The 12916-nt window shown below is 45.3% G+C and overlaps 1 protein-coding gene across 4 annotated transcripts in view; it reads left to right on the top strand.

The window, feature by feature from the left end:
• The window catches only part of COA1 (cytochrome c oxidase assembly factor 1), a 53474-nt gene that overhangs the window by 32742 nt on the left and 7816 nt on the right, over nt 1-12916 (top strand). For 2 of the 4 annotated variants that reach the window (XM_082317369.1, XM_082317367.1), the window contains exons 1-2: nt 12603-12627; nt 12794-12896. In XM_082317369.1, coding sequence (XP_082173495.1) covers nt 12803-12896 — 94 coding nt within the window. In that variant the 5' untranslated portion in view covers nt 12603-12627; nt 12794-12802. Of the gene's footprint in view, nt 1-12602; nt 12628-12793; nt 12897-12916 lie in introns of those variants that run through there. The other 2 variants (XM_082317368.1, XM_082317366.1) reach the window with 1 other exon arrangement.

The raw sequence follows: 12916 nt of genomic DNA on the forward strand, positions 1-12916 counted from the left end.
CTGCGCAATAGCTACCCAACAATTCATCCTTTGATTTAGCACTCTGCTTTCTGGGACTTGCTCAGAGTAGAGAAGGCTCGAGGGGGATCTCATCAATGTGTGTCAACACCTGAAGGGAGAGTGTAAAGAAGAAGGAGCCAGGCTCTTTCCAGTGGTGCCCAGTGACCGGACCAGAGGCAATGGGCACAAACTGAAACACAGGAGGTACAGTCTGAACATCAGGAAACACTTCTTCACTGTGAGGGTGACTAAGTGCTGGCACAGGTTGCCCAGGGAGGTTGTGGAGACTCCATCCTTGGAGGTACTCAAAAGCCGTCTAGACATTGTCCTGGGCAACGGGCTGTAGGTGACCCCATTTGAGCAGGGAGACTGGACAAAGTGACCTCTGGAGGTCCCTTCTGACCTCAACCCTTCTGTGATACTGTGATGCTGCTTTGGTCTTTTGTCAGTGAGAAAGTGAGGCACCTCATTTTCTTGGTGGCTCCCTTCAATCAGGAACAGCAAATTTTAGAAATGCAAAGGGTGCTCCAGCAGCCAGGAGCTCTGGAAGGCACCCCAACAAGCATGTAGAGTTTGCAGTGGGAAGGAGTGAAATGCTTGTGGGGTCAGGATGGGCAACCTTACATCTGGCAAATTAATAGAAACAAAGCAAGAGCGCAAGAATTACATATTACTTCCACTTCGGTCACTCCGAGTAACATTCCTATCCTTTTTGTGTCAGGGAAGGAGAGCTGTGACATAACTAATAAATATACTTCAAGCATCACCTATGACTACAGCTTTGTGCCAGTGGCATTGGGAGCACAGGAGGGATGCTGGGAACTACTGTGAAAGGACTTGTCATGTGCAAAAGCAAAGCAGAGAAATCTGCATACCTGAATTTTATGACATATAGACAAGAATCCCAGACTTTGGGGCTGCACTGTGATCACACTGGGGGAAACACAGAAAAAAGGGTCGTACGCCTCCTCCGTCTCCTATGACTAGCTTGTCTTCTTTGATGCCAGCTCTCCTACATGCTAAGAAATAGCTGAGCTGGACTTAATGCAGTGGTGGGCAGCAGAAAAAATTAGAAGGCAAGTTCAGTGCCAGGCTCAACACTGCCTTTTCTCAGAACGTCCCCTTCCTGGAATGGCTTCCTATCAGCATGGCAAGACAAGGTGGCAATTTGTTTTTCTTCCTTAAGTGCATTTAGCAAAAGGGCAGGATAGAGGAGGCCGAAACTGTCACAAACATGAACTCTGTAATGCTAAGCTGAGGTCAAGCAAAGGTGCAGCACTTTCAAACCATACCTGGCACATTAGGGCAACCCTGACAAGCAAGATACAAAAGTGCAATTGCAGCTTTAATGTAGAAGTAGCAAATTTCTGTCTGTCATACTGAAAACACAACATCTTGCCAAGTTACAAAGAAGGCATTTTTTCATATTCTGCAGTAGACAACCCTCTTATAATAATGCCTTCATCTTTTGATGGTGCCATTGGAAGTGGAGAAGGAGCTCTTTTCACATCTTGCTCTATTCTGCCTCCGCTTCTAATAAATACAAGTGCCTGCAGCTGAAAAGCTGTGTGCTAAAGTGCCCAGGTTTCTCTTAACAGAGACCTCAGAGAAGCACTGCTGGGGTTAACATATTGTTTTGCCCAGGCATATACAAGTGTATTGCAGAAGGCACTATGCAAATAGTGTTCACAGAGTTTATAATTTCCTGTTGGAACAGCAAAGAAAAGAAGGTCATTGATTTAAACCAGAGAATACAAATGATTTCCTGCCCACAAAGCTGCCAAATGCTTGGAGTTATTGATTTTTTTTTTCCTCCCTGCTGCTAACCAAACACTTCTGGTCCTGTCATGGGCATCATCAGCTTATTGACTAAGTAAACATAATCCATTAAGCTGAACGTTTTAAAAATAATAGAAAATTACAGTGGCTGTAGTAAAAAAAAAAAATAATCTGCATTCCAAAAAAAATAAAAATAACAAGGAGAGGAAGAACAGTTCCTGAAGTTAATTAACTTTTATGTAGATTCAAGTTTCTGGAATTTAGGTTTGCATCCAAAAGAGAGAGAAAGGAATAAATTGAAAAAAGACTGGGGGAAAAAAAGCGCCCTTTCCTAAAGAAGCCAAAAAGGGGAGGGTGCAAGGAAGTGCGTACTTCAAATTTTAAGACCCCAAGGAAGAGAAAAAATTATTGCAAAATTGAGATTGAAAGGGTAAAGAGATGTGGCAGCAGCATGGTAAAGGCATGTTTTTATTTATTTATTTACTTATTAGCAGCAGGAGGTCTGTGCTGTTGTCTGAATATTTTTTTTGAAGCCAGAACTGAGCACAGCTGATGCCTGGCCTTGGAACATGTCAGTTTGAAGATAGCACGTATGGTATTAATAAATGTAGAACAATACTTGCTGTCAAGTTGGTTACAAGGCAGTAGTTCACTGAAGGGGGCCTGACAATGTCAAAAAGCATTAGACCAGAGCCAGCAAATGCTTTATACGCTACAGCTGAACCCAAAAGATGAATTGATGCCCTGGATCTGACTTTAAGGCATCTGTCTGCTCTGGAGAGCGTGTGTTTGTCTGAAGAAGCAGAGAAACAAGTTGCTTTTCTCTCCTCCTCCAACCATCTGCCTACACACGGAAGGCAAGGAGCAAGATGTGAGAAAACAAATCATAGCGTGTTGTAAATGGACAGGGATGCCTGGCAGACAAAATAACCTTCAAAAGTAGGAGCACACGCTCGGGAGAGGTGTTTAGAGGCAACTCTGAACAGCAGGCAGACAGCTACCAGGCTGGGACACCACAGAGAGGGCTGGCTTTCCCCTGGGCCAGGCTGTTGCAGGTGCAGCTGCTGGCTTCCCTGGCCAAGAGCCTTGCAGTCCTTTGGTGTGAGAGCAGCAGCGAGGGAAGAGCCAGTCGGAAGAGACACCAGGAGGAAAGTAAACAAGCAGATTACAAAGTGATGAAAAATAAGGGTATCAGCCTTCTACAGTGACTTACGAGAAGGTGTGACCATTTCCTCCTCCCCCTCACCCTCATGCCTGTCGACTGAAGAATACTATTAAGGCAGGTAGTCATGGATTATTAATGACCTGTTAACAGCTTCTTTAATTTTCTAATAAGTGCCAACTGCGGCTGCTGTAATTATTCTGCTGGTCCTACAACACGCCCTGTGCCAGGCTGCAAAATACTTTTTTTTTTTTTTCTGGAACACATTGTCGTGCCTCTTAACATGCGTGTACTGCACATGGGCAATTTCATACCTAAGTAAAATTACATCTTAGGCAGTCAGAGCATTTTGCAGCCATTAAATGTCACTATCTTCCAGCAAAGTAGGAACAAGGAAGTGTTTAGTCACTTATTTATACATGTGTGAATTGAGACACCCTAAGTTTATGGTTTTAGCCACAGTGATACAGTGAGTCAGTCCCTGAGCTGCTTGTGAAACCTGGGAGCACTGTCTTCTGCTTTGCCTGCACTGGTGTCTATGAACTACAAAAGCGACAGATAAATTGGAAGTGACACCACGTAGGGGCTTTTTCTACCTAAGCAGAGGTCCCTGGGAGTAACATTGTATAAAAGTGATGGTATCTCTTTGTCACTCTTCCTAATTCCCACAGAGAGAGAGCTGAGTAGCATGCAATGAGAGAAGAAAACAAAAACAAACGGAAAAATATGTGTGTTGTGGTCAAAGGCAAAGTCTTTCCTCTGCAGCCTTCAATTTAAGAAGTCTGTGGGCATGGATCCGTGCCAGTATCATTAGCAGCGGTGATTCCCCGCTAACTGGTCCTGTTTCCTTTTCTAATGGATCACAGCACACCTATGTGTCTCACGTATGCCACATTTATCAAATTTCATTGTATTTAGGCCCTGGTAATCTGGCATATGATCAACAAACCCCGCAAACAAGTATTTGAAGATTACGGTAGCAATAAGTTTAGGAGGAAATAATGTATGTTGTTAGCAGCCCTGTTTGAAAGCTACTAGTGAGGGTGTGTCTTGAAAATGCCATAAAGCATCCTAATTTTCAAAGATCCCAGCACTTTTAGGAACCAGTGATCCTGTAAAGGTATCACCTGTTGAGCATACACAAAACACCTGATGTTTTGAAAAATCTCACCCATCAACAGTACGTACAAGTGTGGTTTGTGCTTTTGTCCGGCTCTTGGACTGTCACACCTCCTTGTTGGACAAAGCCATATGCTGTAGCTCCGTAGGAAAAGCTCGTCCCGGTATCCCTAAAGGTAGGTCAGCCCTGGAGTTGTGCTGAACCTGTCTAGGCTGGTATGTTTTAGCCTAAGAGAGGGGATGGTGCATGGGCAGGGACACAGCGCAGGTCTCTGGAGAGCAAGTGCCTGACCTGGCACAGGCTTCCTGTGAAGTTGTTCTGTGTTTTTCTGCCACAGCTCTGCAAAATAGGAAAAAAAAATCCCTGCCCTCCCTAACGGGAGCTGTAGAAGGACCTAAGATTCAGTGAATGAAATAGAGACATCATTTAAAGCATTAAAGAGAGAGAGATTTTTTCCCTCAAATCTTTTCCCGCACATGTTCTGAGGAGGAAAATACAGATTGCAGTCAGCTGTTCTCTGAAATTCCTTTTGCCCTGACTCATTTTTGGAAGAGAAGCTGATTCATGTCCAACTGTCTTGTGAGCATCCAGCATCTCTTTTCCTTTTTCCAAGGGTGGATGGATAAATCGGTAGCTACTCCTCAGATCAAGTTAAAGGTCTGACTCCAGATGCTGCACATGCAAACGGTGTGGCAAGTTCCACCACTTCCTTCACCCTTTTGCCCTCTCCATCTCCATCATGCACAGCCCAGTTAACAAGCTGGATCTGTCTGAACAGAAACCTTCAAGTATTTTGGGAGTTTCTTTTCTTTCGTTCTTTTTTTTTTTTTTTTAAATGGTTCCCATCATAACTTTTTTTTCCTTTTTTGTCTTTCTGAGAATAGAATGTTTCTAGGTCAGAATCCCTGTTGGTCTTGTGCTGGTTTTGGTGTTCAATGCTTATTAAAAAGTCACGAGTCTTTGAGGTTATTTTTTCCCCAGATCTTAATTTGTGTTAACAGATTTAGCTGATACTGAACCAGTTCTGCTCATATGGGCAAGGACCAACTTCTGGAAACGATCCAGGTATCCAAGATGTTCAAAAGTAATTAGTTTTCCTCAAAGCCTCAGGCTTTAAGTGTTGATCTGATGTATTTCAAAGGGACTTGACTTTCAGAAGAAGGGTCGGGTCAGCATTTTCTGGAGTGGGGTCCCTTCTGGGGAAGGTGTAAAGATGGGCACTTGAAATAAACGTACCACATCTGAGAATCTGGGGGGATTTAGGGTAGCATTTTATTTATTTTTGGTTTTCAGTAGGAAGTATGAATAAGAGCAAGGTGTCTGTGAAGTGCCAAAAGCATGTACTGCTATAATACTGTATAATAAAAGGCATTATATCAGCAAGATGTTTGGCCTTAGGGCTGCAAACCTCTCCGTCTCTGCTGATATTTTTAAAGGCTTTGTAAATCAGGCTCCATGCTGATCACAGCAGAGTAGATCACGTCTTTTACCCCCTCATTTCCAGAAGCAGACACATTACAAGGGAACAAGCATCATATGATTTACCCTATGTTCCTGCCTTAAACATTTTTTCCCTGTGACTGCCTCCCCTGGAATTCGGTTCCTTTAGGTCACTGTCTACTGCGTGCCTATTTAATGCATGTGGATCATATTATTGAAGTTAGTAAGATGACAGACAGGCATAAGCCTTATCAGGATTGGAGACTAAACTTCCAGGCAGGTACTAACTTTTAACATAGCCACGTACAGTTCCTAGCCCAATGATGTCTGCAGTACTTCTATAACCTTTTGTGACCATTTTATTTTCTCTTTACAAGGTAAAATGTGACCTGTTAGCCAAGAAGGTTATTACAGACTCCTTGTGTTTCTTGATGTTTTTTCCCCATCTCAGGATTTAGTAAGTTGACTTAAAGCTAGATAGGTCATTGTTTTTAGCTTTGAGAACTTGTCAGTGTCTTTGGCATAATTAACGTATTGGACACAGATAAATGCCCAGGGACTGGCAAGAGAGTGAAGTAGTTACCACTGCATAGAAAACATTGCAAGCTTTTTGATCTTTCCATGAGAAATGGTTTGGTACTCTTCACTGATCACTTACCTTCCAGGTTCAGTGAACCTATTCTAGGAAACTGTATACAGAAAATACACATCACACTATGCAAACCTCCCTGGCTTGACAGTCCACTTCTGCTAAGCTCCTGCTAAGCACAGAGTGCTATTCCCTCTCATCCTGACATCATGAGACAGTCAAAGGACTATATTTGCTGTTTCTTTCTGTGATTCTTTTGTTTTAACGTACCCATTTGGAAGCTGGGCTGTGACGCATGCTGTGGGGAGGCACAGGTACAGCGTAGAGCAATTCTTTTGAACCTTGGATTGCAGTGCTCGTGACCTCACTCCCAGCAGCAGGGAAGCCAAGAAGCTGTCCTATAGTTTTCTCAGGTAAACCACTCACTGTTAAAACCATAAACACCACTGATCTTTTCTTCCAGCACCTTGGATGCAACTTTTTCATTTACCCTACTTATGAATTCTTACTCTTAAGTCCTTTGCAATTGACCTCTAAAGCACAAAAGGTGAACATTCACACCTTCCTCCCCGCTCCATGGTGTCCAATTACAGAAACATACAATTAGGGATGTTAATGACAGATTATTAGGCATTGACCTATAACGCTGTGCTCCAGTAAGAGCAAAAATGGGTCACACTGTAGGTGTAATTATCCTCCTTCTCCAATAACACGCCCTAGTTGTGCCTCTTTTCTGCCGTATCCCTCGTATTCCAGTACAAAGCATAGGCAACTAGAGACATCCAACAAGACGTCTTGGAGGATGATCTGGAGTGGGTTGTTGAACTGGCTGGCACGTGAGCCCGGCCTTCAAAAAGACTGAACAAACTAGGTTGTAGCATCTTTGCAACTTAGGAGAAAACCAAAAAAGGATTTAGGCGCCTGCCTTCATTACCTGCAGTTAGGAAGACAGACTCCATTTCACAGAAGGGTAAACCGAGGGATGGCAGGAGAAGGCTCCTTGGACAATGGGAATGGTGGCCCCACTGTTTCTGTCTGCCCAGCCCTAGGCTGGTGCAATAGTCTGCAGAGGAAGAGGGCACGTAGAGGGGTGAAGGTGGACAGGCAGGAGAAAAAGAAATGCAGTACAGGCCAGCCTGCCAGATGAGACTGTGTAGCTCAAGAGCGCATGGGGAAGTAGTCTGTGACAGTAGAGTACAGAAAACGTATGAAGATACATAAATATATAGAAATGTGCAAATGAGAGTGCCCAAGAGAGGAGAGAAAGGAAATGAAACTAAAGTATCTGTAGGCACCATGTCAGGCTTTGTACTAGCTGAGCAAGCCACCTGTGTTGTAGCGTGTGCCCCAGGAGATGTGATACAACTATAAGAATGAGGTGGCTGTTTAGAGTCCTTAATCACTCTATTGACTACTTTTACTTTGCTTGTTAATTAGCTAGCAGCAAAGGCAGAAAATAAACTTAATGCATTTTCCTAGCTTGCCAGTAATCTTCATACATAGAGTTGTCCCTTCAAAGCATTTTAGCCAGGGTAAGTTACACAATTCTAGGAACCGATCCACAAGGAGACCCTGAAAGGGACAATTTCAAAGCTGGCTGAAAAGCCGAAGCTCCCTAAATGCCAAAGTATGCCTTTTCAGTGCATCTAGAGAAGAACCACTGGGGGAGGGAGAAAGTATTACTCCTACTTTTGGTTTGACTGTGAATTAAGCAAACTTCTTTCCTACAAGTTGCTGAGGTTTTGGTGAAGGCAGATCATACATGCAAAGTCTTTGGTCTTTCTGAACATGCTGGCAGGGGGCACAATTTGTGCTGCTACTTCTCAGAAATGAGGTAAATAGTATGTTGAGACTATTTCCATGAAAAAGGGGAAAATAATATGCTGAAATGATGATCCTGTCGAAACACTTTTGCTGTACTGTCCTCTCTTTGGTGACAGCAACAATGATGAAGGTATTTTGTAGACAGCAAGTGTCAAGAAGCTGTCTCTAAAATGTTGTCCTGGCACATAATTAGTATAGAAATTGGCTCACACCCAGGTGGCTTATGGATCTTACAAGATCAATGGATGGGCAAGAGAGCAAGAATGTGAAATACAAATGGGTGCTTGTGCATGGTTTGCCTCATCTCCTGTGACTTCCATGACTACCTGGGTGGCTTGCAGAAAAGCTGGACCTGGGGCTGACTCAAATCCCAGCAGCCCAAGGGAGAGTTTTCATTGCAGAAGGGTTAGGCAACAGTGCCAGCCTTGAAGTTAGATGCTCAGGTCAGTGTTCAGGCCTATTGATAAGTTTTAATTTAATTTAATAGTAGTCTTTTGCCACACATATTTAGCATGTCATGCCAACACCTCAGGACTACAGCTGTCCACAGTGGTTTAAAGGCTCCCAGCTGCTTGCATTGGTAGCCCGGCAGTATATTGTCTTGGCAAGGTGGGTGGGCAGTAGCCCAAATTGAGATAGACAGCAGTGATCACGCTGAGTGTGCATGGATCAAGTTGCTTCTTTCTGATTTCAGGACAATATTATTGTTTACTGTTTGGTCTGTGATAGCACCCGGAAGCTCAAGGTGCTGGTGGAGGTTGGTGGTGCCAGGAGGAGGAGAAGGAAGAAGAAATGCTTTCCCCAAAGAACCTGCAGCCCCAGCTCCCTCGCTTGGGTCTGAGGCAAATAAAATGAATGTTTGTGGCTTGGTGAAAATGCCCTTGCTTCACTGCTACCTGCCTTTGGTAGAGGTGCCTGAGACCAATTCTCTGCCACATGAATTTCAGTCACCAAAATAGAAAATCTGAATTTGCTGAAATAAAGAAGAATCTGTTAAGCTCAGCCTATTTTTAGAAGATCCTCTGTGGAGAAAACAAAGTCTAATTAGAAACAGACTATTGTTGCAGTAACCCAGCATTTCACATGTGACCCTGGGAGTCTTCCACCTCTCTGGGTTTGTTAAATCTTGTTGTTAACTGCTTGAGTCCTGCTTAGTTTCAAAGTCAAGCCTGAATACTACCTTCTCCACCATATCTTACTGTTTTCAAGGCACAAAAGGAACATCACCATTATTAGGAAGTTCTGCTGTTTAATATTTATTTTTAGAGAATGCTACTTATAATGATTTAGGATCTCTTCTTTTGGTAACTGTGAGCTCGGTGTTTTTGTGTGTGCTAATCTCTGCTTAATCTTTCTTACTGCTGCAAATAGCACAGGGGAAAAGATGTTTTTGCAGAACAACGTAGCTTGGAAATTGTGCTTTTTTTAATTACCAGCTATGAAGGAATCTATTTTTCCACCAGTTGACTTGCATACTTTTTAGTGGTATAACAGGTTCTGGGGGGAGATCTCCGCCACAGATAGCAACATGAACTTCCCTCCTTAGGAGGCAATTGCACATTGTATCTATAAAATTCTCCTAAATGCATTGTCTTACAGTTATTCCCTTTGTGGCAAATGAAGTCGAGGGGGTTTGGTCCTTCCCTTTAATAGCCTCTACGCTTTGCAGGCTGTAAGTAATTTTCAGAAAGGCTCAGGACAGGAGGCACGCCTCTGGACATGTCTCTGCTTTTCTTCCCTAGTGAGCCACCTCCATGGCACTTCAGCAGAGCAGCAGATGGGAGCAGCAAACACGGTTGGCCAGAGGGCAGAAATCCTAGCGATGAGTCCTCGCAGACAACAGCTCCTTACTATGTTTTGGTCTTCCATAAGCTGACACCATTAGTATCTCCAGTGTCATTGTTCAGAAGCCAGCAGCAGCTGCATGCCAAGGGATGCTCAAGGATTTGGATGCAATATCTGGACATCCATGCCACAAGGGACCGTGATGGCAGAGAAGGGGAGCAGCAGCCCCCCTGTAAGGGATGCACTGGGCTCCAAGGACACCTCTGTCCTTGCTTTTGGAAGCTAACAGGGAATTGTGGGATCAAAGAGAAGGTTTGCAAGGTCTTGAGAGGCTTGTTAAGACTCGTAGCTCTGAACCTTTTCCTGCAACATACTGTCATAGGACTGACTTGGGAAAACAGCTGAGAAACAAGTGGGAGGAGAGCGTCAAGGGCTAGCCTGGGGATGGGGTGGTCCAGCCTGCAGGCTTCCCACTGCGACCGAAAGCAAGCAGTGGAGATATTCTCGCTGTTACGGCAATGAGGACCTTTGCAGGCCCAGCGTGGGCTACACAACTTGGGTGCACCTCAGCCTCAAATCCCTGCCTCACCAGGCCCAGCAAGGGGCAACAGCTGCAGGCAGGGGCAGCACATCAGGAGCAGCCGGGAGTGCTGCGTGGGGCAGCAGTGCTTGCTGGGATCACCATTTCTCAGCTGCCAAGCTCCTGTGCCAGATGGCACCATCTCAGCATGGCACCATCGGGGTGCTTGTGGCCACTGACCTGCTGCAAGCAGAGGTGGTGATAAGAGCGTGCACAAGCATGTGACTGATCAGCACGAAGCTCCTCTTACTTTCCATCCCCCTTGTTTGGGTGCGAGCAGACCGTGAGACCTAGCAAACCTCAAACCCGCTGACAGCGAGTTGCAGAGCCTCTAATTTCCGCCCTTTGCTAGGCAGGTCCCCTGAGCCTCGGTGAAAACCTCCTCACTGGTGCAAGAGCTCCGTGTCTTCCCACTTTTACTCAGCAAACTGCCAGCAGCACCCCCCACCCCCAGACATTTGCATTCAATTACCCTGAATTTCATCGCAGAAACTTTGGCTGCAACTTTGAAAGGGGCAAAAATAAATGCTGCGGGTCACAGCCTGTTACAGCTGATCTGCTCTCCAGATTTACCACCTTTTTTTTTCCCCCCCTCTCTGTTATGTGGTGTTGGTGTCAGATCCTCCTCCTGGCTGGACAGATCTTATGGGAAACCCAGTTATTAATCAGATTTTGCAGTTTGCGGGGTGGGGAATAGTGTTATAAATTGCAATTCAAGGAAAGCTGCACACACAAGCAGGCAAGCAGAAAGCTCTCGCTGTCCTTGTGAAATGCCTGCCACTGTTTCTCTGTAAAAACACACTCGTACTTCCTCTGCTGCAACTTCTCACGCCACTCAAGTTCCCCAGGGGAAGTGAAGAAGAAAACTCATCAGAGAAACAGATCAGGAGTGAGAGACATGATGACTAACTGTACCAATAGCACAATTTGGGGATTTTGGGGCATAAAGTAGACATAATACCCACATGCTTCTCTGGGTTGCTACCATTACTAGCCGTCCATAAATCTGAAGTAAATTAAACAGTAAACTTAAATATTAAGAGGTCTTAAAATCAAGGGAACTAGTTAACAAGGAAAGCCTTCAACTAAGGGATAGCACGTGTTCGGATTGAATGCTAGTGCCAACAGGGCAGTAGAAGAAAGTTGTACCTGGGTTGCGTTCATGGTTTCCTGTGGGCTAGAGGACGCAAGAGATGGTGTATGGGCATGTCAGCAGCGTGGTGAGCAGAGGGATGCTGCCCATGTCACCCTGGCCTGGCCATGACAGGAAGGAGTCCTGACATTTGCCTCTCCACCCTCTCTAAACTGTGGTTGTCAGCTGAGCAATACCTGACTAATGCATACCTGAGGGATGCTAAAGGTGGTTTTCACAACAGGACTCAAACAGCCTTGCCCAGGTCACATTTCTGTAACTGGCTTGGGCCTTGGCTTATTAATCAGTTCTCACTGAGTGTAACACTTAAGTCACACTATCGTGGCACAAGGATTGAGGTGTGAAGCCTTTGGGATTAGAAATCCCATACGGCTTCCCCAAGCATTCAGATGTCTGTGTGCCTACATCAAAAAGGGCAGACTTTTGCTAATTTTTTTTAATTGCTGTCAAGAACATTCCTCCCTACTATCCCAGCTGCAAGAGAAGCAAGAGCATAAGCCGATACTTGGATGCTTGGTCAAGTCCCATCCCGCCACAGCCTGAAGCAACATGCTACTCTCCCTCACTGACAACTCAGCTCGACTCCTACTAACCTGCTGTGGGCAGGAGCATTAGCTCAGGCTCTCCAGGCCACACCATCCCCCTCTTACCCAAACCGTGGAAGCGTCTAGTAGATTGACTTTCTCAGAGGTGTTTCTTATTCTGCTGGGTCATTCATCCAAATGCCAAAATTGTGACTCATTAAAAGGGCAAGCTTGGGCTCAGGGGGTGCAGGAAGGAAGAAAAATAGCTTGCAAGAGCCTTCCTGTTTATCCGTGGCTTGGGAGAAAACAGCACAACAGAACACATGCACCCTGGCTCTATTATCTTTGCTGGCACAGCCCTGGCTTGGCTCTGTCCCTTACCACTCCAGGCCAAATCCAGCCCTGCCGCGAGCATGTTTACTTTAGAGGAGTTTACTCGAGAGAGAAATCCGGCCCCCGGAGCCTGAATGCTCGCAGTGTGCAAGCGAGCACACAGGCACCGGGAGCCCCCGCGACAATGCGCCGCAGCGCTGGCCCCCGGCCACACTGGGGAGGTCATTTTCTTCTCGGCAATTAGTGAAGTGGTGGCATCGCTAAAAGAAGTTGAATAAACACATTCAACCCGGCTGGGTCCCCGGTTTGCTCTGTTCTCACACCACCCTTCCTTCTGGGTGCGCAGTGGGGCCCCAGCAAGTGAGAGCCCAGTGCCTGTGCACTGCGCTTTCATTCAGGCCTAGTTGGAAAGGGCTTTTAGGAAAGAGGACGGGGGGGGGGGGGCGGGAAATAACCCTTTAGCTTTCTTCTTTTACAACAAATGTCTTCCCTTTTTCTTTTCAGGGAGGAAAAATGCCAGCTTCTCTAAGAAAACTGCAGCAAATGGCTGTTTTCATGGGACTGTTCAGTGGCGGGGGATGCATCGTGATGTATAATCTTATGCAGAGTAAGTCTTGGTGCTGTTAG

Source organism: Platalea leucorodia (assembly GCF_965183815.1).
Source record: "Platalea leucorodia genome assembly, chromosome: 1".
Classification (NCBI taxonomy): domain Eukaryota; kingdom Metazoa; phylum Chordata; class Aves; order Pelecaniformes; family Threskiornithidae; genus Platalea; species Platalea leucorodia.